Here is a 17,739-nt window from a genome sequence, read left to right on the forward strand (position 1 = left end):
AACCTTCAACAAGGACCGGGTGTAGTCAAACTTGATTCAAATAAAGTTGGCGAAATAGACACCCGCTAGCCACCTGTGTGCGAAGCACGTCGATAGAACCAGTCTCATGAACGCGGTCATGTAATGTCGGTCCGGGCCGCTTCATCCAACAATACCTCCGGATCAAAGTAAGACATTGCTGGTAAGCAGTATGACTATTATCGCCCACAACTCTTTGTGTTCTACTCGTGCATATAACATCTACGCATAGACCTGGCTCGGATGCCACTGTTGGGGAACGCGGTAATTACAAAAAAATTCCTATGATCACGCAAGATCTATCTAAGTGATGCATAGCAACGAGAGGGGATAGTGTGTCCATGTACCCTCGTAGACCGAAAGCGGAAGCGTTTCAATAACGCGGTTGATGTAGTCGAACTTCTTCGTGATCCAACCGATCAAGTACCGAACATACGACACCTCCGCGTTCAGCACACGTTCATCTCGATAACGTCCCTCGTGCTCTTGATCCAGTTGAGGACAAGGGTGAGTTCTGTCAGCACAATGGCATGGCGACAGTGATGATGATGTTACCGGCGCAGGGTTTCGCCTAAGCACTACGATGGTATGATCGAGGTGTGTAACTGTGGAGGGGAGCACCGCACATGGTTAAGAGAAATTTGTGTGTCTTTGGGGTGCCCCCTGCCCATGTATATAAGGGAGGGAGGGAGAGAGGTCGGCCCTCCTAGGGGTGCGCCAAGTGTAGGGACTCCTACTAGGACTCCCAAGTCCTAATAGGATTCCCTTTCCTTTTCAGAGTAGGAAAGAAGGAAAGGAGGGAGAGGGAGAAGGAAAGGGGGGTCGTGCCCCCACCCCTTGTCCAATTTGTTTTGGGAAGGGGCGAGGCGCGTGCCACCTTGTGGCCCGTCTTCCCTCTCTCCACTAAAGCCCAATAATGCCCATTAACTTCCCCCGGCAAATTCCCGTAACTCTCCGGTACTACGAAAAATACCCGAATCACTCGGAACCTTTCCGATGTTCGAATATAGCCTTCCAATATATTGATATTTACGTCTCTACCATTTCTAGACTCCTCGTCACGTCCGTGGTCTCATCCGGGACTCCGAACAAACTTCGGTCATCAAAACACATAACTCATAATACAAATCGTCATCGAACGTTAAGCGTGCGGACCCTACGGGTTCGAGAACTATGTAGACATGACCGAGACACATCTCTGGTCAATAAACAATAGCGGAACCTAGATGCTATTGGCTCCTACATATTCTACGAAGATCTTTATCGGTCAAACCGCATAACAACATCCGTTGTTCCCTTTGTCATCGGTATGTTACTTGCCCGAGATTCGATCATCGGTATCATCATACCTAGTTCAATCTCGTTACCGGAAAGTCTCTTTACTCGTTCCGTAATGCATCATCCCGCAACTAACTCATTAGTCACGTTGCTTGCAAGGTTTATAGTGATGTGCATTACCGAGAGGGCCCAGAGATACCTCTCCGAAACACGGAGTGACAAATCCTAATCTCGATCTATGTCAACCCAACAAACACCTTCGTAGACACCTGTAGAGCACCTTTATAATCACCCATTACGTTGTGAAGCTTGATAGCACACAAGGTGTTGCTCCGGTATTCGGGAGTTGCATAATCTCATAGTCTGAGGAACATGTATAAGTCATGAAGAAAGCAGCAGCAATGAAACTGTAACGATCATAATGCTAAGCTAATGGATGGGTCATGTCCATCACATCATTCTCCTAATGATGTGATCCCGTTCATCAAATGACAAGACATGTCTATGGTTAGGAAAGTTAACCATCTTTGATTAACAAGCTAGTCAGGTAGAGGCATACTAGGGACACTATGTTTTGTCTATGTATTCACACATGTACTAAGTTTCCAGTTAATACAATTCTAGCATGAATAATAAACATTTATCATGAAATAAGGAAATAAATAATAACTTTATTATTGCCTCTAGGGCATATTTCCTTCACTATCTGCCATTGATACGACTCTACGTACACCAAACGTTTGCTACCAACTAGAAACGAGAAATAAAACTACGTTGTGGGTATGAAGAGGATAACTTTGCATGATATCAGAGAGCTAAAATATAAAAGTAGGTGATGTTATCATAAAGTTAGAATATATTACTAAATATTATAAATAGCAAGTGTGGAATAATGATGGGTCGGTGTGCGGAATAATCCTAGGAAATTGTTAACAAGACCGGTAGTCATCATTGCAATTTCATATGAGGGAGAGGCATAAGCTGACATACTTTCTCTTCTTGGATCATATGCACTTATGATTGGAACTCTAGCAAGCATCCGCAACTACTAAAGATCATTAAGGTAAAACCCAACCATAGCATTAACATATCAAGTCCCCTTTATCCCATATGCAACAACCCCCTTAGTCGGGTTTATGCTTCTGTCACTCAAGCAACCAACTATAAGTGAATCATGAACGTATTGCAACACCCTACAATGGGAATCCCTCACGCTTGGGCGACACGGAGGGCACAATAGGACAGCACCAAAATAAATTATACAACTCATACCAATCTAGATCATCAATCAACCGAAAGACAAAAGATATCTACTCAAAACATCATAGGATGGCAACACATCATTGGATCATAATATGTGGCATAAAGCACCATGTTCAAGTAGGGATTACAGTGGGGTGCAGGAGAGTGGACCGCGTAAAAGAGATGAGGATGGTGATGTTGATGAAGACGATCACCGCGGCGATGATTCCCCTCCCGATGGCACTCTGGCGCCATCGAGAGAGAGGAGGAGAGGTTCTCCCCCTTGTGCTTCCTCCTCCATGGTGTCCCCCTGGATGGGGAGAGGTTCTCCCTCTAGTCCTTGGCCTTCATGGCGATGATGGCCCCTCCGAGATCCTTCCCCATGGCCTCCGGTGATGATGGCCCCCTCTGGCAGGGTGCCAGAGAGGGCCTAGATGTATTTCTCGTGGCTATAGAGGTTTGCGGCGGCGGAACTTCCGATCTAGGTTATTTTCTGAAGGTTTGGGCATTTATAGGAGAGGTTGGCGTCGAGAACAAGTCAGGGGGCCCATGGGAAGTCCACGAGGCACATGGGCGCAAACCCACCCTCGTGGGGCCCATGGGACTCCCCTCCCGTAACTCTTTGCTCCAATATTTTTTATATTTTCTAGAAAAATTCTCGGTTGATTTTCAGTGCATTCTGAAAACTTTAATTTCTGCACAAAAATAACACCACGATAGTTCTGCTGAAAACAGCGTCAGTCCGGGTTAGTTCTAATCAAATCATACCAAAATCATATAAAACTATTGTAAATATGGCATGAATACTTCATAAATTATAGATACATTGGAGACGTATCAGTCCACTAAATACTTTTTCCGTCACCGCAAACCTCTGTTCTCAAGAGATCCCATCCGGAGACCCTTTCTGGCACTCTGTCGGAGGGGCAATATGATCACGGAGGGGTTCTTCATCAACCTTGCTGCCCCTCCGATGATGCGTTAGTAGTTTACCACAAACCTACGAGTCCATAGTTAGTTGCTAGATGGCTTCTTCTCTCTCGATGTTTCTTAATACAATGTTCTCATTGTTGTTCTTGAAGATCTATTTGATGTAATGACTTTTCGCGATGTGTTTATTGAGATATGATGAATTGTGAGTTTATGATCAGATCTATCTGTGAATATTATTTGAGTTTCTCTGAAATCTTTTATGCATGATTAATATAGCTTTGTACTTATTCTCCAATTTATTGGTTTGGCTTGGCCAACTAGATTGATTTATCTTGCCATGAGAAGAGATGCTTTGTAATGAGTTCGATCTTCCTGTGCTCAATCCCAGTGACAGAAAGGGACATGACACGTATGTATCATTGCTATTAAGGGTAAAAAGATGGGGTTTATTAATATGTGAGTTTATCTTGTCTACATCATGTTATCTTGCTTAATGCATTACTCTGTTTTCTATGAACTTAATACACTAAATGCATGCTGGATAGCGGTCGATGTGTGGAGTAATCATAGTAGATGCAGAATCATTTCGGTCTACTAATCTTGGATGTGATGCCTATATGTTTGACCATTGACTTGGATATCGTCATAATTATTTGCTTTTCTATCAATTGCTCAACAGTAATTTGTCTACCCACCGTATGCTATTTTCTCGAGAGAAGCATCTTGTCAAAACTATGGGCCCTGGGTTTATCTTTTATCATATAAAAATCCTAAAAATATCTTGCTGCAATTTTCTTTTATTTATTTTATTTTGTATTTTTGTCAGATCTATCTATCAAAAACTATACAATTTAATTTTGCACGTAACCATTAAGGGATTGACAACCTCTCTACGCGTTGGGTTGCGAGTATTTGTTGTTTGTGTGAGGTGTTGTTTACGTAGTGTTGCTTGGTTCTCCTACTAAATTGATAACCTTGGTTTAATAACTGAAGGAAATACTTATCTCTACTGTAGTGCATCATCCCCTCCTATTTTGAGAAATCCAACGTAGCTCACAAGTAGCATGTTGTCCACACACATTTCTCCTCCGCTTGAACGAATCGTCATACTATTCGACCATAGTTGAAATTCACATAAAGAGCTCCTTCGACATTCTGAAAAGTCGCCTAAAAAGGTTGCCCGGATACACTAGATTGTCCACTAAGTAATCTCTCATCATTTGCAAATGGCAATCTGGCCTATGACGATGAATGTACCGCCCTAGTGAGAGCCACATATAGCATTTCTTCCTCCCTCTTCTTCCTACATGGCCATCTCAAAGTCATCACCATCTTCCTTCTTCTTTGACATTGAGCCATTGGAAGACTCTTGCACAAGCTTTCTCTTTTGTCGGTTCCATCACTCAATTACTACCTCGGTTCTTTTACTCTGCGTATAAGATCTTTGTAAGTCAAACTTTTAATAGTTTGACCAAACTTATATTAAATACTCCCTCCGTCCGAAAATATTTGTCGAGGAAATGGATGTATCTAGACATATGTTAGTTCTAGATGCATCCATTTTTATCAATTTCTTCGACAAGTAATTCCGGACGGAGGGAGTAATATCAACATCTATACAATACTAAAGATACTACATAATATGAATAGTAATTTCATGATGCATGTAATTATATTTGTTTGGTATTGTGAATGCTGATATTTTCCCTACAATTTCGATCAAACTTTATGAGGTTGGACTTAAGACAAAACATACACGAGAAGCAAAAAAGAAATGGAGGAAGTAGTTTAAGTATTATTTATTAAGAACTTGCACCAGGGACGCAAAGTAAAAAGAACGTCGCTCGCCGGCTTCGATGCGTTTTCTTATAACATGATAAAAAAAGTGAGCACTCATGTCAAGTCTAGAATTTAAACTTTGATGGATTAAAGACCATTGTTTATTATTTTCAGATCTCATTTCAGATGCATAATGGCACGCTTTGCAAAAAGGTGTTGGCGTGCGCCGTGCGGGAATGTGCATATCTCGCACAAGATGCGTTTTCTGACCACGAAACCACCAAACCACAAACTGTCAAACAAAAAGCAAACAAATCACCAACCCGAGGACTAGATCACTAGAGGCTCCCTCCATTCGCAAATGAAAATGAAGAGGGTGCCGGAGCCTCCTGGACCGGCTCGGAATGACCGGCAAAGCCCGCCACGCCGGCCGGCCGGCCGCCCGTACGATTACACGAACCACCTCGGCCCCGACCCCATTGATTGGTTTCCGAAGACGGCGACAAGGACGCTTGGGTAGGCGCTCACGTCACCTCGGAAGCTTCCGCTTCTACTCCCTCCGTTCGGAATTACTTGTCACAGAAATCGATGTATCTAGACGTATTTTAGTTTTAGATACATTCATTTCCGAGACATGTAATTTCGAACGGAGGGAGTAGAAACCAACTCGAATCTCGATCCCCACAGCTTCGTGACGACCGACGTCGCCGCTCGACGCTCGTGTAACATCTGCGTCCACGTAGGTCGCTGCGCCCGCGAGTCACACAACCGTTCGGCAGCTCACGTGTCGCCATGCGCAACAGAAGATGGCCAGGAGCAGATGCTTGTGTGGCCTGTGTACGGTAACCCCACGCTCCTTATCACGTCCTCGCCACCACTCGGCGCTTCCTTTGGCTTGGCGCCACCTCCTCCTCTAGCTTTTCTCAACTTCTCTCCTTCCTCCTCCGTCGATGGACAATTTCATCCATGCAACTATCTCCGCCGTCCGTCACATCACATCACGTCCGATGTCCTCAGCATAGCGCTAAAGCCTCGTGGAGAACATCGGTCGTGCCGTACGCGTCACACAAACTCACAGAGACGACCGTGTCCTAGGTGTCTCACAGCCACTCACCAGCTACGCCATAATTAACTTTCTTAATTCTGCTCGGCGCCGTTACCACCATCGCTAGCTAGCTATATAGCTGTTGTTGCGGAGCAAGCGAGCAACAGAGACTCGGAGAAAAACAGGGAGAGTGATGGCGGCGTCGGAGCTGCACTTCCTGCTGGTGCCGCTGGTGGCGCAGGGCCACATCATCCCGATGGTGGACCTGGCGCGCCTCATCGCCGCGCGAGGGCCGCGGGTCACGGTGCTCACCACGCCCGTCAACGCCGCGCGCAACAGGCCCGCCGTCGAGGGCGCCGCCAGGGCGGGCCTGCGGGTCGACCTCGCCGAGCTGCCCTTCCCCGGCCCGCGCTTCGGGCTGCCGGAGGGACTGGAGAACGCCGACCAGATGGTCGACCAGACCTTGTACGTCAAGTTCTTCCAGGCCATCTGGGGGATGGCCGAGCCGCTCGAGGAGTACGTCCGCGCGCTGCCGCGCCGGCCTGACTGCCTCATCGCCGACTCCTGCAACCCGTGGACGGCTGACGTGTGTGCTAGCCTCGGCATCCCCAGGCTGGTCATGCACTGCCCCTCCGCCTACTTCCTCCTCGCCGTGCACAACCTGGCCAAGCACGGCGTGTACGACCGCGTCGGCGCCGACGACATGGAGGAGTTCGAGGTGCCGGACTTCCCCGTGCCCGCCGTGGGAAACACGGCCACGTTCCGGGGGTTCTTCCAGTGGCCCGGCGTGGAGAAGGAGCAGCGCGACGTCCTCGACGCCGAGGCCACCGCCGACGGCCTGCTCGTGAACACGTTCCGCGGCATCGAGGGCGTCTTCGTCGACGCCTACGCGACGGCGCTCGGCCGGAGGACGTGGGCCGTCGGGCCGACGTGCGCCTCCAGCTTCGACGACGCCGATGCCAAGGCCGGCCGTGGCAACCGCGCCGACGTCGACGCCGGCCGCATCGTCTCGTGGCTGGACGCCCGGCCGCCGGCGTCCGTGCTCTACATCAGCTTCGGCAGCATCGCGAAGCTGCCGGCGAAGCAGGTCGCCGAGCTCGCGCGCGGCCTGGAGGCGTCGGGGCGGCCGTTCGTGTGGGCCATCAAGGAGGCAAAGGCCGACGCCGCCGTGCAAGCGCTGCTGGACGACGAGGGGTTCGAGGAGCGCGTCAAGGACAGGGGCCTCCTCGTCCGAGGCTGGGCGCCGCAGGTGACCATCCTGTCGCACCCGGCGGTGGGCGGGTTCCTGACGCACTGCGGCTGGAACGCGACGCTGGAGGCCATCTCCCACGGCGTGCCGGCGCTCACGTGGCCCAACTTCGCCGACCAGTTCTGCAGCGAGCGGCTGCTCGTGGACGTGCTCGGCGTCGGCGTCAGGTCCGGCGTCAAGCTGCCCGTCATGAACGTGCCCGCGGAGGCCGAGGGCGTCCAGATCACTAGCGGCGACGTGGAGAAGGTGGTCGCCGAGCTGATGGACGACGGGCCGGAGGGGGCCGCGAGGAGGTCCAGGGCCAAGAAGCTCGCCGCAGAGGCCAGCGCGGCCATGGAGGAAGGTGGGTCGTCGTACACCGACCTGGAGGACATGATCTGCTACGCATCGGAGCTGTCGAGGACGAGGAGCCACGAGTGCGGGTGGAGCACGAGCTCGACGTCCCTGCTTTCCGCGGCGGCAGAGCTTGGAGTTGGAAGCAAGAGCGGCGCCAAGAAGATGGAAGCCGACGCTGCGTTGTCAGTGCAGTCCTGAGCTGCATCTCGCCATTATCAAGTTATTATAGGATTTGTGTTCTGTTCCGTACAACAATTCTTTTCAACAGTCGATACCACCATGTTGAAGTAGACGCCAATTCATCCATGTAATATGATGCTACCTTATAAACAATGATAAACAATGAAGTGTATCTTTGGCGGGACATGGAGTATTTGCTCCCGACTCATATTCTCCAGCATGAACAGTAAAATCTAAAAGAATAATAAAAAATAAAAAATCTAATTTTTTAATGAACATTAATAATTTTTCTAACTGCGTGCAAAATCTCAGGTTGATATGACATTTGTGAAGATCTGAGCAAAAGAAATTTCAGTGGTCCAAAAACATTATTGTTGGAAGCATTTTGGAGCATTGATTTTGTTACTTTTGCGCAGACCTTCACGATGTCATTTTGACCTAAAATTTTATACACAGATAAAGCATTCGACGATGTTTATTCATAAAAGTAATCAGATTTTTTTTATTTTTTTACCGTTCATGGGGTAGCATATAAGCTCGGGATCAAAAGAGCACTTTCGCACTTTGGCGTTGTTGAGTAAATAGGCAATTTTTCAACTAATTTAATCAATAGATAAATCTCTAGCATGGCATTGACTGCATTGAGGACATACTGACTCTGATCTAAGCATGCACGTACTAAGCAAACAATAGACAAATCTACACATACTGCTAGTACTACTGATACGAAAATAAGTAGGAGCGAGATAAATGTGTTATACCCTCCACTAGGCCAGGCAGAAGCTGCGGCGGCGGTGACAGCAGCAGCGGCATCCTCGGCAGCCTTCTTATCGGCCTCAATCTTCTCGGCGGCGGCACGTTTGGCGTCGGTGGACATGGTGATGACGAAGACGACGCGGACGTAGTGGATCAGAGGCGAGCAATCGCGTAGTCGCTTTTCAAAAACCTATTCACCTCTCTCCAAGAACTGGAGAGACGGGGTTTCGGAGACCTGCTCTTTCGTCGACCGTGTACGCGGCGGACGGGGTGGAGTCACCGGCGGCAGCAACAGCAAAGAAACGACACGGGCAGTTCGCGTGGGAGCAGGGTTAGAAGACACCGCACACTTTCAGGGCATGGTGATGTGATCTGTTTATGACGGCTAGGGTTAGAAGACACCGCACACTTATATAGGCGCAGCCGTGTGGGCTCGACCCACGTCCTAGTCCGTGACAACCCACGATCCGACGTCTTAGATCGTGGCTCAGAAGATTGTGGCCCAGCTGTCAGAAGACTTTTCGTTACTTGTTGGTAAAAATAAGTGTGTAGGTGTGAGTTCGGCTCGACTCATTCCCGCAACCTGCGGCGCATCGTGTCGAGGCGACCGGCGGAGGAGAAATGCACGAGGGCCTATTATCTTCTCAAGCTCCAATAGCATGTAGAAAAAACTACTCCTCTTTTACTTTCAGGATGGGACTAAACTTTCCACTGCACCTGGTTCCAATAAACCCACATGAACCTTTAAAGATTTTTAGAAATTGTTATATGGGCTTAAAGCCCATCCCAAATTTCAGACGACGTCACTTCACGAATCAGTTAATCATTCATGTGGACAGTTCTAGTAATTTGGAACACCAATTTGCAACCCCGCAAAAAAAAAGGAGCACCAATTTGCAAAACACAACCATATCTGAGGAATCGGGGAAATATGTGATTAATCAAACCCGCGAGACGGCCACCTGCCCATAGACAAGTCCCGCTCTTTTTTAAAAAAAATCTTGAGGCAAGTCCCGCTCTTGAGCCAGATGAATTGATGGCGGCATGCATGGAGGAGGGGATCGCACTGGCTAAGCAACCGCGCTCACTGCTTTTTTTTAGACAAATTGCAAATCTTTATTGTCGGGGGTTGGATATGACATATGCCAAAAGATGACTTATCATGGTGGGAGCGAGTAGAACGTCGCCGGTGCCTGGAAGCGGGATGAGGCGAAGACATGCACGCCGGCGGAACTTACCCAGCTTCAGAGCTCTCCTAGGAGATAACACCACTATTGCTGCTCTGCGGGGTCTCCGCATGATCACTAAAGCAAAGTGGCTACAATGGTGCTCCTGGAGCTGTTTCGAGAGGCAGGAGAGGGCAAGGCTAGCTCTCTCCTCCCCGTGCTATCTGGTCTATCTCTGTCTAGGTCCGAACCCTTTGCATGGGTGCCCCGGGGGTTTATATAGGCCTACCCTCCGAGGGTACAACTGTAGCGGCACTCCTGATGACGCAGGCTCGGTCATCGGGTCGTGGCAACAGTGCCGCCGTCTATCGAGCGATCACTGTCGCCATTCCCCATCTTATCCGGTTAATGGCCCGTGGGGCCCTGGGGAGGGGTCGGCCGACTCCCACAGGTCCGTCTTCGGGTTGCCCAGGCCGCCTTCGGCCCACCCACTGACAGGTGGCCCCGCCACCTTCGGGTCGTACAGGCCGGCGTCGTGGGCACAGTGTACTGCGCACTGTGGCTGAGGTCAGGGCAGGCATGTCAACAGTGTCGCATCTCGCCGGAGATCTTCCAGCGATACGGCTTACTGTAGCCACGCCGGCCCTTCGTAAGCAGGGGGGAACAGCCATGCCGTGACCGTACCCCGCATCGTACTTCGAGATGAGGGAGGAGTCTCGGGCCGACTCTCCATAGTCGGCCTCTCTGGAGGTCGCCTAGCTTGGAGTCGGCTTATCTGGGAGTCGCCGTCTAGGACTCGGCATGTTTTGGAGTCTCTCCTGGGACTCGGCCTAAGGGGCGCGGCCTGCCCCGATGTCTTTAAATGTCCTGGGGCTCGGGTTAGCCTACCCGTGGCCCATTACTCCGACAGTAGTCCCCGAAGCTGGTGAATCCCTGCGGACGCTGCTTTGTGGGGCTTCAACAGTTTCACCCTTCAAGGAGCAGACTCTGGAAGTCGGCCACCGTCTTCCCTTGGGCCGACTGTCGAGAGTCAGAGTTTTAGTGGAGAGCCGAAGCTTTGAAAGTCGCGGTGGGAAACCAGGCGGCGTGCCTGATACGCTTCCCCGCATCCATCAGGGCGGTCCTATCGCGTGGCGCCACGTGGGGAGAACAGTCTGCCTGCCCACGCGCGCGACGGGACGGGCCGTTAGGCGGGGCCCGCCACTACCGCGCCTCGGCATACGAACGGATCCGTTGCGGCCGTGGACGGTTGGTTTTCCCACGTCGTTACTGCGCGCAGTAACTTCGTGGGGTAGATCGTGGGGCGGCGTGGGGCATCATGCGCAGTTAATCCCATGCCCGCCCCCTCGGCTTCTCAGCCCGCAGGGCTATAAGCAGGCGAGGGGAAGCGGAGCGGCACAGCACGCGCGCCCTTCTTCCCCGCTCCCCTGCCTTATCTTGCCTTCTCTCCCTCCTGCTACCGCCGTTGAGCAAGAGCACACCATACCGCGGCGATGAGCTCTTCCTCCGCTGCGGCCCACGCTGTGCGCTCCGGCGTATCGGACGGCTCGGAGGTAGAATAAGAACATATCGAGTTCCTCCGCCAGACACGTCGTCTCCCCAGCGCGGACCCCGTGCGCGCCCGCGCCACACCGGAGGGGGAAATCCGGCCGGTGCCGGAAGAGGGCGAGCGGGTCATCTTCCGCTCGCACCTCATGCGCGGCCTGGGGCTGCCGGCGAGCGGCTTCTTCCGCTCGTTCTTGGAGTTCCACAGTCTTCAGCCGCACCATCTCACTCTGAACACGGTGGTGTTGCTCTCCGTCTTCGCCACTCTGTGCGAAGGTTTCCTCGGCGTTCTCCCCACCATCGAGCTGTGGGGAGAATTCTTCTCTTCTAAGCTTGGCACGCACATCGTCGGTGTGCCGGCTCAGTGCGGCGCCTTCATCGCGATGCGGCGCTCGACGGCCGACAACCCCTTTCCTCCCATCACGCTGATCAAGTCGGTGAAGATGTGGCAGCGCTCGTACTTCTACGTGAAGAACCTCGCCTTCGACGGCGACTGGGTCAACTTGCCGCCTTACAACGCCGCTCCCCTGACTGGGAGGCTCCCCAGCTGGTCCCACCGAGTCCAGACGATGACTCCCGCCGGAGCCGCCGCCGTAGCGCGACTCCGAGTCTTGACGCAGTCGGAAGGACTGGTCGGGGCCGACTTGCTGGCCGCCTTCGTGGCGCGCCGAGTTCTCCCGCTCCAAGGCCGGCCTCACCTGATCTGTCAGATGAGCGGCCTCCGAGACCCAAGTCGGATGAGCACCAAGGAGATGCCCCACAAGGAGGTGGCAAACATGGTGAATTATATCGCGCACTGCGAGTTCGAGGAGGACTGGCAGTTCGGCAAGGAGCCGTACTGGCGCGACAACCCTCCACCAGTAGTAAGTCGCGTCCCCCTATCGTTTTGTCTTTTTTCGTAGCCGACTCCGGCTTCTGACTCTTGTTGGCTTCTTCTAAACTAGAATCCTCTTATGCAGCCTACCGCCTGCGCCACGAGACAGCCCCGCGAGTATGTTCCCGACCGCGCGGAGAGCGACGTCGACGACCCCGACTTGGGGGCGGCGGCGATGGAAGCCGACGCCGAAGGCGGGGGAGGAGGAGCAGAAGGCGACTTCAGGCCCTCGGCCACCTTCGCCGACTGGCCTGACAACGACACCGAAGGCGAAGTCGCTCCGCGCCACCAGCTGAGGATCGGCCCGTCGGGCGCCGGCTCCTCCGCCGGCCTGGCCGGCCAAGGCGGCGCGAAGAGGCGTCACGCCGGACCGAGTGCGCCTGGCGGAAAATTGAAGAAGTTCAAGGGGGCGGCCGTCGTGACCAGACGAGAGCAGGCGGCCGCGAAGGCCAACCGCTTCCGAAGGGAAGTGAGAAAGCCGCCGCTAGTCTCTGCGTGAGTCTTTATGCTTTTTTTATTTTCCCTTGTTGAATCTTGTCCGAGTCTTTTTGTTATATACTCCCTCCACTCTTCTTCAGGGCCCCTCTTTCCCTTGAGAGAGTCGCCGTCCCCTCTGTCATGGGGTCGGCAGAGACGCCCGCCAATACTCGGCGGCCCGACCCCGCCGCCGACCTCCGGGAGGCGACGGAGCGGAATGCGCGGGAGAAGCGCGAGGAGGAGGAGGCCGAACGTCTGGAGAAGGCGGAGGCCGACAGGGCGGCCGCCTCCGCCCAGAAGAAGCTGGATGATGCCGAAGCCGCCCTTGCGGCGAGATGGCGTGCCGAGGAGGCCGCGCGTCGCCGATCGGCGATGCTCGTCCCCCCATTATCGTATGCACCACCGCCTCCGGAGTTTACGGGGCAGACCGGGGAAGCCAGCACCGAGAACCCCGTCGTGGAGAAGGAGAGCGGCGAGGCCTCCATGTCGAACACTCTCGTGCCTCCACCGCCGCCTCCACCGCCGTCTGGGAGACCGCACGGCAAACAGCCGGTGGGTCTGTCGGAGCCGCCAGCCATGGACGAGGCCGAGGCACGGCTGCTTCTCCAAGTCGCCTCGCCGGCGTGCCGCCGTCTTGAGAGGGCGAACTCGGTGTCGCGACCTCAGGAGACCGGCGCTGCCATCTCGGCAACCCTAGACGCCGAGGCCACAAGCGCCGCGCCCATCGGGTGGGTGCGCGGAGGCGGCACTGGGCCACTAAATCAATTGCTCCTGGAAGTCCAGGCGAAGTTGCGGGCCGAAGGCGACGCCCTTCAAGCCTGCACCAGAGCGCACCTGGCCGCGCGAACGGCCGTCCGAGTAAGTTTCTTTTCCTTCTTGATTCTTGTTTTTCTCTGTGGGGGCGCGCCAGCGCACCCACTGGGTGTAGTCCCCGAGTTCCGGGCCGGCTGTTGAGCAGGCGGTTCGGAACTCCCTCTGGCGAGTTCCAAACACTAACTTTGTCTTCAATGCCTTATTGCAGGAGTATCACAACCTCCGCGCCACTGCCTTCAACCGCAATGTTGAGAAATTGAGCAAGCGGGCTGCCGACTTGTCGGAAAGCCGGAGTGAGTTCTTCTTCTTCGCGGGGGCGCGCTGGCGCACTCGCGGGCTGTAGTCCCCGAGATTCAGGCCGACTGCTGAGCAGTCGGGCCGGATCTTCCCGGCGATCTTCTTTGCTGACGACTTATTTTGTCTCTTCTTTCGCTCCTCAGAAGCCAACGCCATTCTTCAGGAGCAGCTGGGCGAGGCCAATACCGCCCGTCGTGCCAAGGAGGAGGAGTGTGGCAAGCTCGCCACGGAGCGCGACCTGCTGGCGGCGCAGCTGGCCGAGCAGAAGGAGCTGCTCAAGAAGGCGCAGGACGAGGCCGAGAAGAAGGAGGCCGCTCTCCTGGCCGAGTTCGAGAGCGAGCGCTCCTCCTGGACTGACAGGGAGGCGATGTTGACCTCCGGCTTCCATGAAATCGAGGATATCATTGATGGTAAGTTTCTTTCGTTTCTTCGGGCTTCTGACTATGTGTCAGGCCGACTTCTGATTTTTCGACTTGCTTCTTTTTTGTCTTGGCAGACTTCTTCCCTGGTCACTCGCAGGCAGTCCCTCTGGCCATCGAGGCTGCTCGCGAGGCGCGAAGGGCAAACGCTGAGGAGATCGCCGCTAATGCCCCCCGAACCGTCGATGAGCAGCTTCTGAGCATTGAAGCCCGTCTTCATCCGGCTTGCCGGCTGATGCGCCGGCTTCAGTGTGCCGGCGCCCAGGCGGTTGCCGCCCTATGGCCAGGCACGCCGGCTCTGCGCACCGCCAGCCGAACTGCCGACTGGCTGGAGGTTGCTGCCGGCCGTCTTGAGGCCTGGAAGGGCTCCTCGGCCCGGGTCGGAGCGCGCCGGGCCTTGGAGTTTATCAAGGCGTGGTATCCAGGGCTGGACGTGGACCGTCTGGCCGCGTTCCGGTCAGAAGCCCAGGCCGAGCTGGAGGCCGTGGAGGGCGCCCTTATCGAGCGTGCGGCGGCCATCGCCGAGTACATAGACACCAGTGTCTTCGTTCCCGAGTGGGCTGAGGGCGGCGAGGAAGTGCCGCCAGAGTGGTTCGGGATGAACCCTGAATATGGCGAGGACTCGGCGGAGGTGATCGACTCCAGCACCAAGGAGGAGGACGAGGCGGAGGACGAAGGAGAGGCGGAGGTGCCAGAAGGCGGAGCAGGCGGCCAGCCTCAGCTCGACCGCGCCTCCAGCAACGAGCCGCGTCGGAGAAAGCGACTGCCCCCGGAGGCGATCAAACCGAGACCGCCCAGCCGACTCCCCCGGCGCCTGACACCGCCGTCACCTCCGATCCTCCGATCCTAGATGCCGCCTCCTAGGCTGCCTTTTTCGCCTCTGTTTGTCTGTCTTAGTAATCTTTTGAAAACTTTGTTAGATTCAAACAATTCCACCCGCGGGGTGTATCTTGAACTTCTATTCGAAGATTCGGCCAAGGGCCTATGTAAATATTAATCTGCTTTCCGTCTTTCCTTGCTTACTGCTCTTTAGGCTTTTCCTTTTGCCGCCTTCCTTTAGTCGCTGCCTTGCCAGTCGGGCAGCCGCTCTGCGGACTGTCGCTAGGTCAAGTGCTTGGCTACTTCGGGAAGGCAAGTACTTGGCTGTTTAGAGTTTCTTTAGCAAGTCGGATAGAAAGCGACAGGTCGACTACCCAAGAGTCGGCCGTCTTTGATAGAGGCTGATAAAGGTGGCGAGCCGGCTACCCGTGAGTCGGCTTTCCGCTTCAGAAATGCTGGAGGCCGTCTTACGCTATGTTCGTGCTTTAGGTCCTTAGCCATTTTTCGTGTGGGCACCCGTTCTTCCTCGCTCCTGCCCGCCTCACAGTCGCTCTGCGAACTGCGGCTCTGCCAGGAGGCGAATTGGGCACCGCACACTACTTTTCTGACTGTGGGAAGCTCTCATAGCGCAAGGCGGCGAGTCCCCGGGCCGACTAGTCTGGCCCGGTGCCAAGCGGCTTGCAATGAAAGTAATGTACACGGAGGCATAATTCTTATCGTACAGATAACAAAAAGGGCAGTCCCCGAGCTCGTCTCGGGGGGCCCAAAGTCTTAGTACTTTAATACAAAGGGGTAGTGTGATACATACTGCATCAACTGTAAAATCTTTGAAGAAGATTTGCATTCCACGGGCGCTCTGTCTCTTTGCTGGAGTCGTCCCTCTTGCGCGCTCGGGGCTTCTGAGCGTCGATTAGATAGTGGGCGTTGTTCCCTAGCACCTTGCTGATGATGAAGGGGCCTTCCCAAGGTGCCGACAGCTTGTGCTGGCCGGCTGTTCGCTGGATCAGCCGGAGCACAAGGTCGCCTTCTTGGAAAGATCTTGGCCTGACCTTCCTGTTGTAGTATCGACGCAGGCTCTGCTGGTAGATGCTGGACCGGCTGAGTGCCAACAGCCGGTCTTCTTCCAGCAGATCAACGTCGTCTTGACGTGCTTCTTCTGCTTCTTCCTCGGTGTACATGGTGACTCGCGGGGAGTCGAATTCTATGTCCGTTAGGATGACGGCTTCGGCGCCATAGACGAGGAAGAAGGGTGTGAAGCCGGTTGACTTGTTTGGAGTCGTGCGCAGACTCCAGAGGACGGCTGGCAGCTCCTCAAGCCAATAGCCGGCAGATCGCTCCAACGGTACGACGAGTCGAGGCTTGATGCCGGACAAGATGAGGCCGTTCGCTCGCTCCACCTGGCCGTTTGACTGCGGATGGGCAACGGACGCTAAGTCCAGTCGGATGCCCTGCGTCGTGCAGAAACGGGCCAAGGCGCCTTTGGCAAAATTCGTGCCATTATCGGTGATGATGCTGTGTGGGATGCTGTACTGAGTTGTGATGTCAGCGATGAAGGTCACTGCAGTCGGACCATTCAACTTCTTGATGGGTTTCACCTCCACCCACTTGGTGAACTTGTCCACTGCGACAAGTAGGTGAGTCAAGCCACCTCGTGCCGTCTTGAATGGTCCCACCATGTCCAGGCCCCAGACTGCAAAGGGCCAGGCGATGGGGATAGTCTTGAGTGCGGAAGCTGGCTGAAGTGGCTTGGAACGGAAAATCTGGCACCCCTTGCACTTTTGGACTAACTCTTTGGCCTCTTCTAGAGCGGTTGGCCAGAAGAAACCGTGCCGGAAGGCTTTGGCGACGAGTGCCCTGGAGGCCGCGTGGTGACCGCACTCGCCTTCATGGATGTCTCTGAGGATTGCCTGGCCTTGTTCTGGCTCGACGCAGCGTTGGAAGACGCCGGTAACGCTGCGCCTGACCAGCTCTCTGTTGACTATGGTGTAGGCTGCTGCTCGGCGTTGCACTTGCCGAGCCAAGATTTCATCAATTGGCAGCTCTCTGTTTACTAAGAATCTGAGGATGGGCTGGGTCCATGAAGGTGCTGCTATTTCTTCAACTGCCACTAGTGCGACTTGGATAAGGGCGGCCGAGCTGGGAGGCGGAGGGTTGGAGTCCGCAGCCGCTTGCTGATTTGACAAAGTCCCGGGGCCGACTGGAGCAGTCCCCGGGCCGAGATCTGGAGTCTTCGATCTTTCTACTGCAGTCCTCGGGCCGGGTTCTGAAGTCCCTGGGCCGGCTTCGACTGTATGTTTCTTGGAGTCAGATCCGTCCTCCTCAGGCGGAGCCGGCACATAGATTGAATCTGATTTTGGTGACGGCTTGATAGAAGGCCTGAGGAGGCACCGGAGGGCGACACCAGATGGTATTGCCTGGCGGGTGGAGCCGATTCGTGCCAAGGCGTCTGCTTGGTCGTTGTCGTTCCTTGGCACATGGAGGAACTCGCACCCCTCGAAGTATCCGCTGAATTG

At 54.0% G+C, this 17,739-nt stretch overlaps 1 protein-coding gene across 1 annotated transcript; it reads left to right on the forward strand.

The window, feature by feature from the left end:
• The first annotated feature begins 6,448 nt into the window (after nucleotides 1-6,448).
• LOC119338132 (UDP-glycosyltransferase 73C5-like) lies at nucleotides 6,449-8,244 on the forward strand. The gene has a single exon (XM_037610430.1). The coding sequence runs from the start codon at nucleotides 6,489-6,491 to the stop codon at nucleotides 8,076-8,078; it is 1,590 nt and encodes a 529-aa protein (XP_037466327.1). The 5' UTR covers nucleotides 6,449-6,488; the 3' UTR covers nucleotides 8,079-8,244.
• Nucleotides 8,245-17,739: the final 9,495 nt, after the last annotated feature.

This window comes from Triticum dicoccoides, chromosome 7B, assembly GCF_002162155.2.
Source record: "Triticum dicoccoides isolate Atlit2015 ecotype Zavitan chromosome 7B, WEW_v2.0, whole genome shotgun sequence".
NCBI lineage: Eukaryota > Viridiplantae > Streptophyta > Magnoliopsida > Poales > Poaceae > Triticum > Triticum dicoccoides.

Bases quoted from the DNA above. Each gene is read 5' to 3' on its own strand.
- LOC119338132 (XM_037610430.1), top strand. From the start codon at position 6,489: ATGGCGGCGTCGGAGCTGCACTTCCTGCTGGTGCCGCTGGTGGCGCAG.